General features: G+C 40.9%; 1 protein-coding gene across 4 annotated transcripts; it reads left to right on the top strand.

Moving 5' to 3' along the window:
• The first annotated feature begins 1690 nt into the window (after window positions 1-1690).
• On the top strand, window positions 1691-16099 carry trim8a (tripartite motif containing 8a). 4 transcript variants are annotated; one of them, XM_026940791.3, is made up of 7 exons: window positions 1691-2205; window positions 3176-4137; window positions 11052-11147; window positions 13250-13483; window positions 13786-13817; window positions 13907-14022; window positions 14106-16099. In XM_026940791.3, exons 2-7 carry the CDS (start codon window positions 3541-3543, stop codon window positions 14738-14740), a joined length of 1710 nt encoding a protein of 569 aa, XP_026796592.1. In that variant the 5' UTR covers window positions 1691-2205; window positions 3176-3540; the 3' UTR covers window positions 14741-16099. The 4 variants fall into 4 exon arrangements, with proteins under 4 accessions (XP_026796592.1, XP_026796583.1, XP_053088548.1 ...); XM_026940782.3 differs by having other exon boundaries at window positions 3171-4137; XM_053232573.1 differs by having other exon boundaries at window positions 1691-2704.
• Window positions 16100-22285: the final 6186 nt, after the last annotated feature.

Raw genomic sequence — 22285 nt, 5'->3', positions numbered from 1 at the left:
TCGTATCACTTTTACCTGACTTTGGGTGACAGTTTCATTGATTGTCAAAAGCACTCATTTAAATAATGTAATATAACTCTTGGTAGACATGTTTATAGGCTACACTATAAAGCACAGATGTCCAGTTAACAAGGGTGCACAGCATCACTGATGCAAAGCACCACTTGCAGAACACCCTGATTCTTTATTTTTATTTTCTGCATGTGTGTGCAGTCCCGTAACCTAGCTACAGTCCATAGGCCTTCACTGATTATTGGGCTGGCTTACATTAAATATTTCCAGATTAGATCATTAGAAGCCTTCTTCAGATGTGGAAGTTGTGCCATTACTAACAGCAAAGTTGCAATACAAGGGAAGCAAGTCGATTAAATAAAGTCACTGAATATGTCTGTTTATAGATTATTGACAGTTCTGCATCTACAATGTGAAAAAAAAAATGGCGGTAGGTGTTTGGTTAAAGAGGACATTAAATCCCTGGTGTCATTTGAATAAAAAAAAAAAATTCATGTTCAGAGTGAGTGAAAATATAAGTAAAAATATGTTTTATACTGTAACGGCAAAAGGAGAACTGAATGTAGTGTTTATTTGGAGTGAGCTTTATGCCTTGTAGCTTCACTCCCTGGCCATTTTGGTGAGTACAACTACCATATAGTGGCACTTTGTAGGTGCACAATAACTGTAGAGTGTAGGCGCCTCTGCTGCTATATGTAATCTGTCAGGCCCCCTTTACGATTAAGTCTAAACCTTCTGGCAGAGGCAATCAGGTTTTGGGCAAAAAAATGTATGGGATTCATGTTGCCATCAATTTTCACAAGAGCCCCTGGACCACCAGCTGCAAAACATCCAAAAGCATCAATGATCCACTGGCGTATTTTACTGTGAGGATGGCGGCTTTTCATGTACGCAATCCCCTTTTTTCACCAAACATGCCAGTAGTGTTTATGGCCAAAAGGTTAGAATTTTGTCCCATCTAACCACAACACACAATGGTAATCGTAGTCCTAATGGCACTTGTTGAATTTTATGTGGCATCTGATAGTCTGGCAAGTCGGATTCTTCTTTGCATCCCTTACCATCCTCATCAGCATCAGAAAATGGACAAAGATAACTATAATTTCTGGAACAATTTTTAAAAGTAGTGTTTTGTCCACAAGGATGCTGGTTTTATTTTAATTAGTCAATATTAATTTAAAATTGTCAACAATATTTTCCCATGAGTTTTAAAAGAAAATACTGTTATATAAAGGAGTTCCTATGAAAATGCTTTTTAGATGTAAATGTAAGAAGTTTCTCCAATTTAGTGCAAAAATTAATTACAGTGTAGTATGTGTGTACAGAGCTCAGTCAGAGCTGTCTAACTGTGGTGGGGCCCACAGACAGTTTCACAGCCATCATGGAATTTCCCCTTTACATGAACAGCGTCGTTGTTTCCGTTGCCAACGTTTTACGAAAGAGTTGAATGCTATCAACTGAAAATTCTAAACACTAACAGTTAAAATGCAGAAAATATAAACAAATAGCTAGTTCACAATGCTATTTTACTGTGATTACGACTTTTCATTCTTGAAAGGCTGCTCTCCTGTGAGCAATCCGTAAACTTCTCTGGAGAAGTTGCCCTTTTAAATAAGACCCCGCCCCTCATCCAGTCGCCCCGCCCCTTTCTATGAATCAAGTCCGTGGTGGATCACGTGACCAAGGAAAGGAGGGGGTGTAAATGTGAACTGTATCCTGAGTTGCAGTCCTGTGCCTGCATTCCTCTCATCAAGGATTTGCTTGAAAGAAGAAAAAAAAAAATCATAAATAATAACATGAACACAGACTGGAATACGGCGGAAATCCACTGGATTGCTTATGGACTACCACTTTAAAGGCTGATTCTGCTGTTTGCAGCCCATCGCTCAGTCAGTGGGGTATTTCTGGTTTGGACGGCTACAGCTTAATAAAGGAGTATACACACATATGAGAAGAAAAATAAACAGATACGCCGCTTTAAATGCGCTTTAAAAGCAGGAAAACAAAGATGGCTGGTGACAGTAAACGATAACAAGGGCAAAACGCTATTGTCCCCTTTAAGAACAAGAACTGTATCTGTCTAAAATACATAAATATTTAAGCGAGATAGCTTGAACAAATAGTGCTTGACGTGACGCTGTTCGCTGTTTTGAAGTAAAATGATCGCGAGACGAAGCTATCAGCTGCGAGCAGGTAAACACTGGGACTGAACATGGAAAGGCAGGACATCTCGGAAAAGCCTTTAACATTTAACGACTGTAGATAGCAAGAGAATAGCTTTACAGAGGCTAGAGCGGAGTTTGATCAAGAGATTTGCGTGTGTGTGTGTGTGTGAGTGTGAGTGTGTGTGAGAGAGAGAGAGAGAGAGCGAGCGCGCACGAGCTCTGTGGAGATGTTTCATAACGCACATTAATGTTCTTAGACGGTGTTTTTGTTGTTGTTTTTGTTTTGCTGTACATTGTAAGGTTACGGGACACGGAGGCGTTTTTTTTTTTTTTCTCATTTCACCGCCCGACTTGCTCAAAATCACACACACACACAGGATACCCACACGACTACTACTACATTTGACAGAGTTAGATTAAAAACACACACACACACACTTCTCTGCTTCTCGTACTGATTTTTTTAAACTATTTGTCAGCACCTTGCGCGCGCCACTCACACTGTAGAGGCCTGTTCTGCTGCCAAGGTAAGAGTCATAACGCCGCAAATGAAATGTATAATTTATACATGATTTACTGCACAGGACACAAGTGACACCGTGTCAGGACTGGAGATATTCTGAGCTAGCTCGACTCACGTGTGCTTCAAACTTTGTCCATGATTGGATGCATTTAGAGCCTTGTTTTAGAGAAACGTGTATATATCTCTATCTATATCTCTATATCTATATATAGACTATGCAGCTATTTATCATCCGACATGAACTTCCAGAGCACATCCTTATGTTAAACTCCCACACAAAGCATAGTCCTAAAGCATAGTTCAGTTAAAAGTCCAGCCTTCAGAAGGTTTTGCGCTTTTACCAACTTTTGACTGTTATATTGTCTGTTTTTTTAAGGCTGTATAATTGACTGGGATCAGTGTAATAATCTGTGCACTTGCATTCTCATCAAAACAAGCACTCACACAGCCAAACTAATGTTTCTCGTCAGGACAGAGGCGTCTCGTATTGGAGAGCTAGGACTCCGGGTTGGTTTGTTAGAAACCCCTGCAGGTTTTCAGTAACATGCCCGTCGCGATCCGATTGCAACACTCGGGCAGATCCCTGATTTCTGGCTCAGCTGCGGAATTTGATTGCTGACAAGTTGAACAGGGGCGGAATCGAGGCGCTCCCTGGCCCGTGCATGGAGACTTATCAACAGCTGTTCATGCACACTTGTACGCCTGTGTGGACAAGCACAGTCACACGCTTCTTCTTCTTCTTCTTCTAAGAGGAACACGAGAATGACTGAAACGGCGCGCCGGCTTACTGGCGACTTGTTTTAGACAGTTTTATTAGGCTCGAACTTCAAACTGGCCTGCATGTCTTCTGGCCAGGCAGCTGAGATGGCCGAGGCCTGGAAGAACTGTTTCGAGGAGGAGCTCATCTGCCCCATATGTCTGCATGTGTTCGTGGATCCTGTGCAGCTGCCGTGCAAACACAACTTCTGCCACGGCTGCATTAGCGAGGCCTGGGCCAAAGACGTGGGTATTCTGCGGTGTCCGGAGTGCAATCAGCCGTACAAACAGAAGCCCAGCCTCGACAAGAACATCAAGCTAATCAATATCGTGGAGAAGTTCAACGCCCTGAACACTGAGAAGGAACCGGCTGTACTGCAGTGCATCCTGTGCAGACGGGGACCCGCGCTTCCGGCGCTGAAAGTTTGCCTGCGCTGCAACGCGCCCTGCTGCCAGTCGCACATTCAAACACACCTTCAGCAACCTTCTTCAAATGCCGGGCATCTGCTGGTGGATGTTGAAGACGTGCGAGCCTGGAGCTGCCCCCAGCATGATGAATACAGACTGTATCACTGCGAGACCGAGCAGGTGGCCGTGTGTCGGTACTGCTGCTTCTCCAGATGTGCAGTCGGTCATGGACATGGAGTCTGCGACGTGGAGCTGCGTCAGAATGATATAAGGGTGAGTGGAAGTTGTCCCCCTCTCTTCTCTGGGTATGTTTTTTTTTTTCTTTTTCTTACTTACATGCAAATATTTCAAAATAGCCCAGTGAAAATGTTGGCCTGACCTGTGAGTTCATGGAAGGAGGGCAAATTTTCTGACCAAGCACCAACACACAAGCACTGCCAAGTCAAAGCAGTGTTCTCATTCTTCAGTCTTCTGAGAAATTAAAAAAGATGTGTTAAAGTAAGCCAGGACGGTAGCTTTGCCGAGATCACAAGGCACCAACGTAGGAACGCCCAGAACAGGACGCCTGTCCATCGTAGGGTTTCATGCACACGCATATTCACACCTAGGGGCAATTTAGTGTAGCCAATACACCTCCTGGCAGGGTTTTGGGAGGGAGGAGAAAACCAGAGGACCAGGAAGAAACCGTTGCGGACACGGGTACAGCATGCATTACTCCACACAGGCAGTAATTCGAGTTTTGGATCGAGTTGGGGAAACCTGGAGCTGTGAGGCAGTAATGCTACCCACTGTATCAATATGCCACCACATCCAGTAATCCATTATCCAATTTATAATAATAAGAGAAATTATAATATAGTATGAAATTGTACACACTAGAAAACATAAGAGCTACCTAAGATTGTAGTTTCACAATTGAGGCACAGATATTTTTTAAAACCTAAAACCTTGATGACCAAGTTGCACACATCATTCATTGTTGGCCTACTGTGATCTTACATACTTCCTCTTTGTTAGCATGTCATCACAACAACAACATCACAACACCTCATTTAATGTTTCTGTTTATGTCTGGATCTCCACGCCTTACTCTATACCATATATAGCCTTCCTCTATACCATATATAGCCTTCCTCATACACTGTGTATACTGCATGGACCCGCTTCTGCTAATGCGTTCTTATTATCTGATTGGCCCAATAACTGGAAGCAGTTTTCTGTATGGAGGTGTGTGCTAGTTTCTGCCACAAGTGTTAATAAAGCAACGTTAAACGGAAAAAACAAGCATGAACAGTACTGTACATACTAACCCTTTTTGTTTCAGTGTTTTACAGTGAGGTATTAACTACTGAATAGGCTGGAGCTGACAAGCCAGTATCCTGTGAAATTATAGATCTATTCTAAATTGTGCCTTCAGTTGTCTAATCATATAGCTCTAATTGAAAAGTTAAGTCCAACTGAATATATGGGACTTCCCAGTGTTCCCTTATCCAGTCATGTGACAGATGTGTAGTGGAGAAAAGTAGCTAAGACACACTAAGGTGTGTGAGGAAGACTACATGGTGGTTCAGCAGCTGCTTTACAAAGAATAATGAGCTGTTGTGAGGTGAGCTGCTGCCGGACTTGGCAGGCGTGACTCCTGGATGCGTGGAGGAATGCTTTTCAGATGGGCAATGTGTCATAGGTCCTAAGGCAGCCAAGACTCAGCAAATTGGGGTGGGGTGAGTTAGGGGGGCGAGCTTGTGCTCCTCACAGCTGCTGTTGGAAGACACACACATCCTTCTGTTCTCTGTTCAGCAACACACACACTCACACACACACACACACACACGTGTGTGTGTGTGTGTGTGTGTGTGTGAGAGAGAGAGAGAGAGAGAGAGGGAGAATGAGAATGAGAAAGACAGACCCAAGCAGTTGTACAGTTGTGGGGGATAAGAGTGTGAGTTCCAGGCAGAGGCAGGAAGTTACTCCCTCAAACACAAGTGCCTTCTCATTCCTGTTAAGGATGACATCATATGAGAGCCCCTGGAGGAAGTAGGGTTTGTGCTGCTCAACCCTTGCCCTTGTCATATTTCTTTATGCCCCATCTCCTTGTTTTTCAGTTCTCCTTGTTTTCTTGTGGCTGCAGTAGGAAGACTGCCAGGATGAGAGGAAAGATGATTTAAAACCTTGTGGATGGTGTTGACTTTTTTACTCTTAACACAGGCATTTGAAATACATGGTACTGTAAGACATAGATCTGATGCTGGGTGGGGAGCCAGTTCAGCATAAATTTGATCATTTGTCAACTGAACCATTATCATATTTTAATAGGATTTCGAAAAGCTTGAGAAATATGATTTATGATTCACAGAATTGTTTCAGTGGAATTAATGAAATCTGCAGACAAACAAGTCCCAACAGCGTTGTACTTGTTTTGGTAAATGCAGTACTGAATAGATTTCAGATGCCTCAAAACTTAGGAAATCATGGCTATTTATGAAAGGGGTAGCCGTGATTTAAAAATGAAAGATAGCACTGAGGTAAAAGTATTACCTGGACATCTGATAATGTTTTGGTGGGTGTGGGAAGGTAGAGCATGTTGCACTTCCTTGCATTTCCTTGGTCATTTTGCTTAAGTGAGTTTTAAACCTCTTTAAACTTCCCCACAGATGTTTTGCGGATATGTTCACAGCTCCTCGATAATGGTTAACATGACAATCAGAATTATTTTGTTCATCATTCAGCCAATTTAGAAATACCATTATTGTGCTTTTATTGCATGTTATGGTTTTAAACCTACATTGTGCAATATGGATAAGCTTTTGGATCAAAATTAGACTGCTTCCTTCTGTCATGTTTAATATAAATAAATATAATCATTAGACCCAAAATAAATGAATGAATAGGCCAGCATAGAAAGCAAGTTAACATGTAAACATGAATCGAGGAAATCTGAAACCTGAGGCCACCGTTATTGCAATTGATTACGTGTAATTAATTGATGACCCCGCAGTTGTCATGATTGTATTTAATCATGATTAAATACAACACGCATGCTATGAACCACATTTGTTCTGCTCACATCCGCAGTGAAACGATACAAGATTCAGTGGTAATATGCAGAATGTATAATGTCTGGAACAAAGGATGTGAAAGTAATATAATCTTTTTGAGGTCTTCATTGTGCCTAAGAGCAAGTGACCCTTGATTTTGAAAGGTCACCTTTCTACTCATTTCCTAGAATGAAAGGCAAAATAGTGCAAGCTCAGGTAAGAAAATAAGGATGATGCAAAGGAGAAATGAACACACACACACACACAGGACGTCTGAGTATACAAGCTCATTAGCCAATCAAACTGTGGCCACTGGTAAGTCAAGGTACATAAATATTTGTACATTGACAAAGTTGTTGTTATTTTAGCTGTCTACCACGGTATATAGGAGTTGACCACTTTTCTAAGGGACCAAAAGTATTTGGACAAACTAACATAATCAGAAGTCATTTTTAATACTTGTTTGCAAATCCTTTGTGGTCGATGACTGAAATCTGGAGCCCATAGACATCACCAGATGCTGGGTTTCTTCCCTGGTGATTCTTTGCCAGGCCTTTACTGCTGCTGTGTTCAGTTGCTGCTTGTTCATGGGTTGTTTTGCCTTCAGTTTTGCCTTCAGCAATTGAAAAGCATGCACAATTGGATTCAGGTCATGTGGTTGACTTGCCATTGCAGAACATTCCACTTATTTACTTCAAAAAAGTCATGGGTTGCTTTGGATGTATGCTTCAGGTCATTGTCCATCTGCACTGTGACACACAGCCTAGTGAGTTTTGAAGCATTTGGTTGAATCTGAGTACACTTCTGAATTCATCCTGATGCTTTTGTCACTCTGGTTTTCCTGTTTTTGAGACCAGTGGTCCATATATTGGGATAAACCCTCTGTATTTACTCTGGTGAAGGCTTCTCTTGGTTGTTGACTCTGACACAGATATGCGTACCTCTGTTGTGAAGGGGTTTTTCTTCACCAGGGAAAGAATTCTTCTGTCATCTACCTTAGTTGTTTTCCTGGTCTTCTGGGTTTTTTGGTGTTCCTCAGCTCACCAGTGCATTCGTTCTTTTTAAGAATCTACCAAATAATTGATTTTGCCATGCCTAATGTTTTTTCCATCTCTGCTGATGGGTTTGTTTTGATTTTTCAGCCTAATGATGGCTTGCTTTGCTGGCACTGATAGCTCTTTGGACTTTATATTGAGAGTTAACACTAACAGATTCTAAATGCAAATGCCACACCTGAAATCAACACTAGATCTTTCATTTGTGACTCGAAAGTGAAATGAGGAAATAACACGTACCTGGCCATGGAACAGCTGAGCAGTCAATTGTTCAATTACTTCTGGTCTCTTAAAAAGGGGGGGCCCAACTATAAAAACTGCTGAAATTCCTACAGCGTTCACCTGATTCAGATGTATATACCTCAAACTAAAGCTAAAGCTTTGCATTCTGAGCTCATATTCATCTGTGGTAGACACTTAAAATAACAATAACTTTGTCAATGTCCAAATATTTATGGACCTGACTGTATATGTACGTCTTACCTTTACTTACCATGCACTGTAACAGTAAGTGAAGAGAGCTTAGATATTCATTGCTTAATCTACTCATTGGGCACATCCTTTCTAATCTTATAAGAGTGTCAATCAGTGCTAAATGCAATGCCATATTTTTAGCATGGCCTATATTTTCTGGTCTAATTCATGTGGTCAGTTCTTTTGCCTGATATCATGTCACCTTCATCTCAGTAGCCACATGTTGGTTCAGTTGATTCAGTGTGATCTCATGGACAGGAACAACCTGATTGAAAATCCAATCAGCGATGATATAGTAGAACTTTCCATTTTGATTCTCCTCTAAAAGCTTTTGTAAAGCAATGAATACACAGCATGCCTGTCAGAGAATGTAGTCAGTTGAGCTCACTGATCGATGGGATGCTTCCCACAGACCTGCTGTGAGGAGGAAGAGTCTGAAATGTGTTGACCTTTCCTTTAATACTGCTCTGGGCTCTGGACATGTTTTGAGCCAGGAGTCATGGTTACTATTCACTAGAGAACAGTCATGAAGTATCTAATTTTTCATGTCCAGTAACATCTCGTTATGAATGAATACAGTATAGAATGTACAGTAAAAGTGTTCATTCCCACTGTAAACTCACACTCCTTTTTCAGAGCTTTGCATTGTATTGATGCATGACCTTTTGTCTTTGCTTGCAATGTAAGTGGGCTGTTTTGAGTCACAGGGCACTCTCTGACAAATTGCAGAAATAAATCAACTCTCTCTCAGCATTTAGCTGTGAAATTCACAGGCACCCCTTACACATTCATAGCAACCAGATTATTCTGGTCTGTGCCTGAATTCCCATGTACTTCAGCTTTAAGAGCTTAAAAACACTACAAAAAGCCTTTTCATTGCATCACTGCAATTAAAAAGCTTATATTTATCATAAAAAAACGGCTTTTACTGTTGGTTGCGTTAAATAGTCTTTAGATGTTACCTTCAGCCCTGTGAACAAAAAGAGTGCATAGAGCATGTCTGCACATCTGTGAGGTTTTGAAATGGGAGAAAGTGGGACAGATGGAAATACGGTATATGGATACACTCATCTCAACACTCATAGCCTATTCTAACTGTAGAATAATATTCAGACTTCTTTTAGAAACACGCTGCTATGTGTGTTAGCAGGAGAGCAGTAATTTGCTGTACTTCCCGTCACAATCAGAGCGTATTTGTCATGTTCTGGGGTTTGGCCATTGTTGAGCTCTTGATATATGATTTCCTGTGCTCACTTTATGGTTATTGAATAACCCGTTGACTAATTCTGGTTCTGATACCACAGATGGCACCAGGCTTAGCTTGAGTTAAAGGACTACACTAAACATTAAAATAATCTTGATGAAATGCTGCCTCATTTTCTCAGAAAAATTGTTTTGATTGTTTTGTGAAAAGTTTCATGTGTATTGCAAAATAAAATAGTCTTTCTTAGAGACTTGTGCTGAGGTTTTTAGAGGCTCGGTTGCTGGAGGCCCCAAGAATGTTCGCTCACACTCCCTGGAAAAGTAGTGACCCTACAGCCGTCTCACACACTCTCTCTCTCTCAGTCTCTCTCTCTCTCTCTCTCTCTCTCTCTCTCTCACACACATTCTCCACACACACACACACACACACACACACACACAAGGCCTGAAAACTCTGCACAACCAACAATCTGTTACTGACACTGAAATGAGCACAAACAAAAGAAAGAAAGCACAAGACAACCATGCTTTCTTTCATTCTCTCTCTCTCTCTCTCTCTCTCTCTCTCTCTCCATCTCTATGTTCATGTTGATTAATGTAAACACACATGAGCACAAGATTTTTTGTCATGACAGCTGCCTTCCCTTTTCCTGGCCATGGCTATCCATTGCATGTATAGCATACACTGTTATCAGATTAAAACTGAATTGGAACATTGTGTAGTGTATGTTGTGGATTCTGTGTGTTTTTAGGTGCTGTGTTTTCTCCCTCAGTCTTGCTGGCAAGAGGGAGAGAGAATGGAGGGGATTATAAAAGCCAAGCTTTGACATGCTTTGATTTGGCTGGGGGATGGGGAATGTTTGGGGGTTAGTGCCTTCTTCCAGATCCAATTTAAAACTCGTCCAGACGCCTAATGATAAGGGGCAGAATCAGATGGGCAAATGTGCCTGCATGCTCAAAAACAGAGTATTTTGGATTAATTAGTCTCATTGTTGGCAGCTTTTGTTTTCCTCATTTGCTTTAATATGGTTGCTTGGATTGGTTGTCATAGAGATGCTGAAACAGGCAGCAGGATATTGGAGGTTGCTCTGCAGAGGTGACTGAAAATACTGTGTTTATGTTTGGTGGGTTCTGCAGGCCTTCTCTTGAGACCTGACCCTCGTACATCCTGATTTCCTTGCATGTTATTCCCACTTAAAATTCTTCCCCATTAAAATGCCTTCAGAATTAATTATTTGTCCAGACTAAATATGTTGTTTACCTCATCCCACATGAAGTTATTTGCACCACCTGTAATATATATGGTATATACTCAGATATCAAATGACTTTGATATAGAATGTTTCATTATTAATAACAGGGTTATCCAGTCTGTATGTGACAGGGGAAATAAAATGTTGGTTTTCTCATTGTCTTTCAGCACATGCTGATGAAGCAGCAGGATCGCATCGATGATCGAGTGCAGGACATCGAAGAGCTGTTGTACAAGCTGGAGTCAGACAAACGGCAGGTGGAGGTAATGATATAAAGTACATAGATGCACCCCCACAACATCTCCCTTTCCTTCTCCCTTTGTCCCCTCACATCTATTTCATCTCATATTGTAAATTTTCTGTATAAAATGGTCCGTCTGTGGTACGGCTTATTGCCTTTTGGGATTTGTTATGTTTACTTCTGTCCAGCTTGGGGAAAAATATCAGTGTGTACCTGCTGCTTTTTTTTTAAGATTTCAAATTAAAGTGAAGTTCTAATCCAAAGAACTAATGCACAAAGGAGAGGTTTGACCAAATCTGGATGTTCTCTGAGTTTAAACAAAGCATTTAAACAGTCAAAGTCTTGTTTCTTTATCAAAATTTCTAATAAAAATAGTATTAGGCATGTTGTGCACATGCAGTAAACAGTCCTCTCTGAAGGTATTAGAATGGCAAGACCAATTCTGTTTTTTGTTGTTTTTTTTTTTGCTATACATTTGCTATGTAGACATTTGGCTTTGAACTCAAAAGATGAATATAAGATAATCGATTATCAGAATTTCAGCTTTCATTTCCTGATATTTACATCTAGATGTGTTAAACAACTTAGAACATGGCACCTTTGATGGCAAACCACCCATTTTCTGGTGGGCAAAAGTATAGGAACAGATAGTCTTAAACTAAATGAAAATAAATAACACTTAATATTTGGTTGCATATCTCTTGCTTGCAATAACTCCGTCAAGCTGACAACCCACTGAGGTAACCAAACTATTTCATTCTTCTTTTGTCATGCTTTTCCAGGCATGTACTGAAGCTTCTTTCAGTTGTTGGGGGTTTCTCTCTTCAGTCTCCTCTTCAGAAGATGAAATGCTGCTCAATTGGGTTAAGGTCTGGTGATTGACTTGGCCAGTCTAAAACCTTCCACTTTGTTCCCCTGATGAAGGCCTTTGTTGTTTTGGCAGTGTGTTTTGGGTCATTGTCTTGCTGCATGATGAAGTTTCTCCCAATTTGATTGGATGCATTTCTCTATAAATTGGCACACAGAATGTTTCTGTAGATTTCTGAATTCATTCTGCTGCTACCATGAAGAGTTACATCATCAATAAAGATTAGTGAGCCCATTCCAGAAGCAACAATGCAAGCCCAAGCCATGACACTACCTCCACCGTACTTGACCAATGGGCTTGTATGTTTTGGATCATGAGCAGATCCTTTCTCTCTCCACACTTTGGCCTTTCCATTCCTTTAGTAGAGGTTCATCTTGGTTCCAGAACTTTTGTGGCTTTTCTCTGTATTTCTTTGCAAACTCCAATCTGACCTTCTGATTCCTACTGTTGATGAGTGGTTTGCATCTTGTGGTTATGGCCTTTATATTTCTGTTCTCAAAGTGCTCTTCGAACAGTGGATTTTGATAATTTCACGCCTGTGGAGGTTGTTGGTGAGGTCACTGACTGTTGTTTTTAGGTTTTTCTTCAAAGTTCTCACAATATTTCTGTCATCAACTACTGTTGTTTTCCTTGGCCAACCTGTTTGATGTCTGGTTGTGAGTACGCCATTGGTTTCTTTCTTTTTCAGGAGATTCCAAATTGTTGTATTGGCTATGTCCAGTGCTTGTGCAATGGCTCTGCTTGATTTTCCCTCTTTTCTCAGCTTCAAAATGGCTTGCTTTTCTCCCATAGACAGCTCTCTGGGCTTGTTGGTTTATCCATTTCAACAAAAAATGTAGTCTTCACAGACGAAACCCATGGCTCAAACCAAGAGTAGACATTCAGAACTATTAATTGTTTAATCATTCTAACAGGGCATACCTGGGCAACAAGAAACACCTGTCAGTCACATGTTCCAGTATTTTTGATCACTTAAAAAAATGGGTGGGTTCAAACAAAAGATGTCATGTTCTACGTTTTGAGATGTTAATATTATTTACATCTAGATGTAATTAAGATGTAAATATCTGGAAATTAAAATTCTTATCTATTGTCTCATATTCATCTTTTGATCTCAAACCCAAATATCTTCAGTGCTAATGAAGAAGTCATAAAATAAAGATCATAGACAAAATCTGTATAAAAATTTTGGTTGCCTAAACTTTTGCACAGTACTGTACATGTTTGTTTTGTTACATCCTGTGTTGTGTGTGCAGGATAAGGTGACTCAGCTGAAACAAGAGGTGCGCCTACAATATCAGAAAATGCAACAGCTCCTAGAGGAGGACCTGGGGAAGGCTCTGAATGTGCTAGAGAAGTCACGATCGAAGTTCTGCCAGGAAAACTCCAGACAGGTCCTGCAGCTCAATGAGCGGCGCCAGGAGGCCAAGAAGATGCTCAGCTCTGTCCAGGTCTTGTTTGACAAGGCAGAGAATATCAACTTCATGAAGGTGAGGCATGTTTCTTCTTCTTTCCCTCAACCCCCACCTTCTTTTTGTTCTTTATCTGTCTCTCTTGCTTGCTCTGTGCTGTAAATCTCCCCCGCAGACGCCAACGCCCACATGCTCATATTCACTCACATAAATGCACAGTGTGAATGTGGCCATACCTGTGAGAAATACTTCAGCGCAGTGTGTTTGTCAAAAGATCTGAGCTTTCAGAATTTTCTATGCTCACAGACAATGCGGCAGTAAGAAAACAGCTTACAGCCTATTTTCCTTTAATGTTTCTTTCTGTTTCTTTCTGTTTCTAGAACACAAAACCTGTAAAAATCCTCCTGGATAGGTAAGATAGACTAGATAATACATTTTAAAATGCCAGGAATTGTTTGTTTAAAACATAGTGATAAATGTTTGAATGCTTTCTCTTCCCAGATCTCAGACATCTATAGACAGTGCACTACCTCCCTACAATGCAGGTCACCTTAACTCTAAAGTCTTTCTCGCTGAGATTTCTAAAAAGGAGAAGAACCTACGCAAAATTCTGGAAGGTATATCGCTGCTGCAAGTCAACTTTTTTAGAAACCCCTTTGAGCTGTGAGTTCTGTTCTGATCTTGTATGTCCTGTGTCCAGCACCCTTCGCCGCTCCTGCGCACTTTTTCCAGAGTGTTCCTGTCTACCAATGCAGAGTGAGCAGCTCAGGATCAGAAAAGCGCAAACACTCGACTGCATTCCCTGAGAGCAGCGCGAACTTCATGGAATCCTCGTCAGGTCCTGTGAACAAGCAGCAGTTCCTGGCTCCAGGTACTAGCTCCGATGAAGGGCCATCTGTGGCCTCCTGCAGCTCTGCTCGACACATTGTGAGCCTCAACAGCGGCGGCACAGAAGTGAGTGATGCTCAGCCTGTCCATCATTCCAGCTCAGTGTTCAGTCCCGCCCACTACCCCAATGCTGGCTCCACCCAGCAGGCTATGCTGCCACAATACAATGGCCGTAAGATCCTCATGTGTACAGTGGACAACTGCTACTGCTCCAGCATGCCCTCTGTGTCCGGACACCATGGCCACCCTTCCTACTCGCGCTCACCCTCTTTCGCCTGGGCGCAGGAGTTCTCTCACCCAATGCCCCCGCCAGCTCCCTCCATGTCCCAGCCAATGCAGAACATCTCAGTGCGCGGCAACTGGATTGGCACCTCACAGAGCCACAGGCACCCCGACTTCTACAGCCTCTATGGAGAACCTTCTACTAAACACTATGTCACCAGTTAACCTTCTTTTTTCCATTTCTTCTTTCTTTCTATTGCTTCTTTTCTTTTGCTTTCTCTCTCTTTATTTTGTCTCAAGTAATACAACCATTGCATTCAAATGGCACTTTGTCTCATCAACCACATATCTTCCTTCTCATGTCTATAAAATCCCGGTCTGCCACTGTGCAGTCTTTTTTTAAAAATGGAATTTGTGGCTGTGCTTTTAAAATTGAAAACAGGCCTTGGATAATTGCAGATGCTGCTGACCCGGAGCAGATAATATTAGGCTTTGCGCAGGGCCAGCTTCAAACCTTTCCTCTGCCCCATCTTCCAGCCTTTAGGGTGTCTGGGGCAGAGGAGGAGGCCTCTTTATATTATAAATTTGGTCTGTTATTCACTATGTAACTGGGGGAAACAGCTTGTTTACTGCATCTGTATGATGCCTAAACTTCCTTTTATATAGAAATGAATGGTTGGTAGGGAAAGGGTTGCTGGTTATTATAGGAAAGGTGGGTAAAAAGATTAAGTATGCATCTGTTTTCATTACTCACTTCAACCACATCATGACTGTTGCTGGTTGCCCAGGGTCTAAACCATGTGTAACATGGGGCGAGCTGGGACTGAGCTCTTATGTAAATGCCTAAAAGGCGACAAGATCTAGTATCATGTTTACAGTTACATATTAGTATTTTTTATGATTTGACTGGCAGTAGAAAACTGTGTCTTAATTCTGTTTAGGAAGAATCACCCCGAAGGAAGCATAATTTCAAACTCAAATATCAGTTATAATCCTGGAAGGCTCCAGGAGCACCTCTTACATGTTCCACATGTCTTTCCTAGACTTCTCTGAAACTTGATATTTACTGCACCTGAACTAATCTTTCCTGGATTCTGCTTTCTGTTGGGTATGGTAACTTCCTGAATCAAAGCACATGAAAGGCATGTTCACGACGATCAGCAAACACACTCAATATTTAATCGTAGCTCAATTATATAGATGTGATATTCTTCCTCTTTAAAAATGTTGTCAGCTCCAGTGGAACCCAGTGGGTTTGTGTGATCACTGCACAGTGCTGATTGTCAGGAACATGCTGAAAATCTTTTGACTTCCTGTTTGGGACTTTAAGCAGTACGAAAAGATTTTTCCATGAACTCCAAGGGTCTATGCTGAGCCTGAATAGAAAACGGTTATTGACATTTTTTTCCACATATTTTTTACAAGAATATAATGGACTACTGAACCTCTATAATTTGCTTCATTGTGCTTCAAAAGAGTATTAAATGTTGGTTTTAAAACACATACAGTACAGTCTTTTTGTACATATTTTGTGCAACACAAAAGTGTGGCTCTAATCTAAAAAAATAAACGGCAGTTAATGGAGCCAGATTTGTGTGTTTTTCATTGACATCATGTCTGATGTCAAAGCTCAAATATGAATACAATTTTTAGCTCAGATGTAATGATGGAATAGATTATTACACACACAGGATTTTGAAGTATCATCATGTACAGCTCCAACTATATAGAAGCCATTTGTGGGTTTTAAAATATTACATTTGGGTAACAGTGATTTTGGCTCACTGTAGTTCTGTTCACTATATATATATATATATATTAAAAAAAATTAATAATAAAATAAGCTCCCTGGACAAAAAAGAGTTAATGTGTCATATATTAATGATCATAAACATAATATACTCCACTTGCCTTAATAACAGTTCCAGTATTATCTGGTAAGGATGCCACTAGTGTCTTGAGATCCCACTCTTCTACAGAATGGGTGCACAGTTCAGCTAGAGCTCATGAGTACCCGTTTTACTGTTTCGCTTGCTGTTCCAAATCATCCCACAGATTTTCTATGGGATCCCAGTGTCCCATCATGCTTGTTGAATACGTTATACACAGATTTGGCCCTGTGCCTCCTACAGTTATCATCTTGGAAAATGGGAGTGTCCGTGTTGTTCTGCTTGGACATAGCACAAAATGCAGCCTCAGAGTCTGGCCAACAGCTTGACTCTCTGTTTTTATGTTAAAGTTACATTCAGCCATGTGCTCAACCTATTGACATTGCACAAAAACGCACTGCTGTTGGTGGATGTGCAAATTTTTTGTCGAGGGAGCTTAAATACTCTTAATGATATTGCAGTGACTACTGATTGTTTCGTTAACTGTCCTATAACCCTGTATTCTATCTACATTGAGAAAGCTTTTTCAGAATATTGTCTTTATCTGTCTAGCTGCACTTTAGACTCACTATAGACTCAGTTTAATCTTGAGGTATCTCCTTGACTACAACACATTACTTTCTGTGCTCAGAGATATTCATAGGTCTACTTACACTAAGTCTTTTTGAATAGACAATGACATGTTTATTGACTAAAAGAAGAATCATCTCATGCAGTTGCTGAATTATGCATTTTAAAGACAATGGGTTGTCTGTACAGACACAAGATAAAATTATACTACATTTAAGTATAAAATTAACCACAAATCATACTCAGTGAATTGGTGATCTCTCCAAAGCCTTGACTGGTGGGTTATGTTTGAGAAACAGTTAATCATTTGTCAGGCAGTTTAATCATTTGTTTATAGCTTTGAGAATATATATAGTTACTGTTTGTTGAGCTTTATGAGGTGTGACTGGAATATCTGGTACACTTGGTGCCAGTGGAAACACTTGCCTCAAAATGCACCGCAATAATGGCGATTGGGTGCTCTCAAATCCCACAGAGCTGTTATAGCTCTCCTGTGCTGTCGATTTAGGAAGTGGTGATGACGGTTACAAGTTGCCTTGCGATACGTCACGTCATGGAACACAGCCCTGTTACAGCACGGTGGAATTTTGGGGGTGGGAGAGAGGCAGCACTAGGAGGATGGAGAAGGGAGGAGAAAGGGAAAGTCATCAGTCTCCAAGAGAAGTTCATCATTTATTTATGGAGTGTAACGTTCCTGCCCTTCTCCTCCCACTGCCCTTCGCATCCGCAATCACACACACATACACACACACACACACACACACACACACAGCACCGCCAACACATTGTGACCAATTAGAGATCTGAGCAAAATTCATCTTCTCTTTTCTTTTTGTCTCCTCTCTGCTTGCTGTGGGTGGACACGCCATATGCTCTAAGTATTCCACAATGGGTTTGTTTTTCATAGCTCCACTGTCCCATGATGCTAATCGTGCTGGCTGCTCAAGCAGACCGACTACAGCCCGTGGGAGGACTCTGGCCTCCAGAAGGATTGATTGCAAAACACAGCTGAGGCTCCTCTTTGCATGTGATCACTGGTCATATTTCACAAGGCCTGGAGAGAACAGATAATGTCTTTTAGGACCCCTAAAACCTCTCCTACCCTGAGTCCAGATCAAACTATATAAATTGTTGCCTTTTCCTTTTTTTCCTTCCTTGGGTGTAGATGTGTTATGGAGAGCATGAGAGAAAGCTAGAGGAAGAGAGGGAAAGATAAATGTGTAGATGTATTGGTAAAACAGCTGCGGGGCCTTTTGCCCTGCTTCTGCCATCACAGGCAGTGGATGGCTCTTTGCTGTCCTGTGCACTGTAGCCCAAATTTACACAATAAGCATGCTTCAGTGTTATAGTCCTGCTCTGGGCTGGATGAAGTGTCACATGTGACGGCTGATCAGATTAAAGAGAATTTGCTATGAGCTCTCCCCTCCTTTAACATGCATTATTAAACCATGTCTGCAACTGTATGCAACCTTCTTTTCCGACTCAGATAGCTGTTTGGGGGAGGGCTATTGTTTTTTTTAATGGTAGCTCTCTGGAAGGATGTATTGTTTCAAGCATCCTATATAGTAGCTCAAGAGCTGTTGGTTATCTGATGGATCTGTGTGTGATTGGAAGACGACAGGCTGTGGTGTATGTGGTGAAGGCTGACATTGGTGCCTGCCTTTCCTTTTCCACTGAGTAGTCGCACAATGCATATGGTAGACAGGGACACTGATATTATTTGTATCACTGGCTTTGTGAATGTTAAGATTGTGCAGTTCTCTCTGGAGAATCCCCAAAGACCAGTTTCATTTTATATGCATTCCACCACAACTGTCTCATGTTTCCTATGACACATCTTTTTTAGTCATAGTTCATGGACCATCTTTGTTGATTAAGATGACCGAGCTCTAAGCATACCAGTCATGCATAATAAAATATGACTAAGCAGCAAAAAAAAAAAAAAGCACCTGCTGTTTCCATTTCCATCACTCTCCACTTTAACCCCTAAAGTCTTTTATTTAGTTATTCAGTAACTATTATTCAGTAACTGCTGTGAATTATTCAGTAACTAGATTTAAATTAAGAACGAAATGTAGTTACAATAGTGAAGTCTGAACTTGACAACTGGTCCTGCGAGTTTAAATGGATAAAAACAATCTTTTGATGCTTTCTACAGAAAAGTATGAATCCCCAGAGAAGTTCGCCAGGAATCAGCTTGACACAGAGATGTCCAAAGGCAATGGCTTCTTACAGCAACCAAACACAAGAGCACCATTCTGCTAGCATGCTGGCTAATGCCTTCTTTTTCTCCTGTCTCTTCTTTCTTCCTTCAGCCTCACTGCCTCAGTGTGACTAAGCAAAGAGGAAAAAGAAACATTTGCGAACACACCCACCCATCCCAATTCTAACATGTTGTCAGCCCCTTACATGCCCAATAATATATTTACCATGTAGAATTATAATTTTTGCCATCCAGCACAATATGACTCCAATCCCTAAATCCAGGCAGGATAATCCAAAATCCCTCTTAAGCCCTTGAGACAGGAAGCTGCAGGGGCATGTGGGTAATTTCTTGGACATGGGAGCTGTGTTCCTGAAAACAGGGTGGTAATAGTGGGACAGTCAAATCACAGTTCATAACCCCTGTGATGGAAGTCCTTTATAAGCAGATGTCATTTTTGTCTCTTTTTAAATTTATTTCTCATTAAACTTTAATAAAGGTCATTAATTTGAGTTAACTTTTGATTTGAGTTTAATATCAGAATGAATCGAATCCATCTTGGACACAGTAGTACTCATTAAGGTACAGTCTTTGGGTGTTTTTTTTTTATATATATATAAAATTAAATAATTAATCATTTGACCACTGTGTCCAGTGTAACCCGTGTATGTCTGATTAACCTGTACTACTGCAAGAATAGTTAAATAGGATCATTATAACACACATAATGAGCAGTTTTGCATGTTCTGCAGTGGTAAAGCTCATAGATAACATTGCACCTTTGTTTCAAAGGTGGAGAATCATTATACTAAATTCCCAGAGCTCTAAGTTAATAATTTTGGATGGTAGTGAGAAGGGCTCAAGTAACAAATAGGGCAGCCAGAGCAGCAGTTTTCCCCATTCTCTGGTTGCTCATTACAGGAATATGAAACCAGTAGTTCTCTGCAATATTTGGAGGTCTGACTCATCCCACACACTGTATGTGTCTTTGATTAGACTAGGGCTTTTGGAAACAGAAGTGTGATGTGACATAGTGTGGAGCGGGTAAATGTGTAGAGCTCAGAGGCAGCTAATGCAAACAGCAGCTGCACAACAGCTGAGAGGCTGTCTCCCAGCGGAGCAGCAGTGGTAAAACACACCTTCATGGAGGCCCCTGCGCCGGGGCATGTGCACACACACAGCTGTCATAGAAACACAGCTGTCAAATGCAGCTAGCTGCGCCCCTATGAACATACACATCAAATACACAACAACGTGGTGATGCACTGACAAGTTGACACCAACGCATACTCTCATACACACACAAACAGGATGTGATTAATCTTGCATTAAGCTGACCTCAGAAAGATTTAAATAAATAAATAAAATCTTTTAGTTTATTTAATATATAAAATATCACAATATAGTATTAAACCATAGGTTCAGTATTGTGCTGCATGTATTATGTTTTACTGTAACCTTTTTCAGGGAGGCTTTCCTTCACTTTTTTAACAGATACATCATCATGACTCATTCCAGGTCAGTAAGTTAACAATGAGTGACTAAACAAAATGAGCAGTAAACCAGACACCAAAGGCAACTATTCAGATTTTATCCTGTGTTAAAGCTATGTACAAGAGGAAATAGTGAACTTATTCATACCGATGAATCAGAGCAAGATATACAGATGTAAAGATTTATTACGTGGTCATACACTGAGAACTCTGAGTGTGAGTCTCAGTAGACTAATTATCTTTCCTGTTCCCTGATGTTTGACTCTGGAAAGTCAGCACAGGTTTCCGTGGCTACACAAACTTTATCTCAATTCCTTGATCAGGCTTTGTCACAACATGGCTGACCAAAATAAAAAAGTAAAAAAAACTTGTTGTTCTGTTACTAGAATGATTCAATTTGTGCTACATATACTGTATCTAGGTATATTTGATTTAGAAGTTAAAAAGATGCATCAAGTAGTACATCTATTGTAGTTGTTCTCTTGGGAGAAATCTACCACTGGGTAGAGACATGTTTAAGACCTATGAACATTAAAAAAAAGAAAGAAAGAAAAAAAAAAAGACCTATAATATCCTTGGTCACAATTGATCATAAAGTCACTGGAGAATCTTTGCTCAGTTACCAGTTGCAATGTGGTAGGTTCATCGTAATGTGTCCTAACCGAACCTGACATCAGCCATGCACCAAGTATCACAGCAGTGGAAGAGGTTTCCATAGTAACATAAGTTTTGATCATGGTGACATTGGGCCCACCCTCTGAGTGAAGAAGGACACTTCATATTAACTGAGTTGCACTGCCTACCTTACCACACTAAGAAATTCACCTAGGGCCTCTTTTCACTTACTGGCTTAGAGAGTACACTATATAATATGGCCAAAAGTATGTGGACACCTGACCATCATATGTGGGACTCCCCCAGGCTGTTGCCAGAAAATTGGAAGCACGCAATTGCATAGGAAGTCTCTGTATGCTGTAGCAGTACAATCTCCCTCCACTTGAACTATGAGGCCGAAACATGTTCCAGCATGACAATGCCCCTGTGCACAAAGTGAGGTCCACAAAGACATGGTTTGTCAACGTTGGAGTGGTAAAACTCAAGTGGTCTGCACAAAGCCCTGACCTCAACCCCACTGAACACCTTTGTGATGAATTGGAACGTAGACGTGCACCAGGCCATCGAGCCTGGCATCAGCGCCTGACCTCATTACTGCTCTTTGTACATGAATGGGCAAATCCTCAAAGCCACGCTCCAAAATCTAGTGGAAAGCCTTCCCAGAAGAATGGAGGGTATTATAACAGCAAAGGAGGACTAACTCTCGAATGGGATGTTCAATATGCACAATGGGTGTGATGGTCAGGTGTCCATAAACTTTTTGCCAATATAATGTATCTTGGTGTGAAAAAAGGTAAAACTGGTAATCTAAAAATAAAAGAAAATGCCAAAGGTTTTGGCACCATAAAAATGAATTGAAATCAGAATTATGAAATGAATTATGGAAAATTTTGAATTTGAATCAGAGGAAATGAAAAATGTAGTTCTGGTATTGCTACAGTTCAGGCTGAACCAACCAAATGAAAAAAAATGCACTTAAACTGAGTGTCTGCTTATAATT

Source organism: Pangasianodon hypophthalmus, chromosome 3 (assembly GCF_027358585.1).
Source record: "Pangasianodon hypophthalmus isolate fPanHyp1 chromosome 3, fPanHyp1.pri, whole genome shotgun sequence".
Taxonomy (NCBI): Eukaryota; Metazoa; Chordata; class Actinopteri; order Siluriformes; family Pangasiidae; genus Pangasianodon; species Pangasianodon hypophthalmus.
The sequence above is the reverse complement of the archived record's forward strand: the minus strand, read 5'-3'. Positions and strand labels throughout refer to the sequence as shown.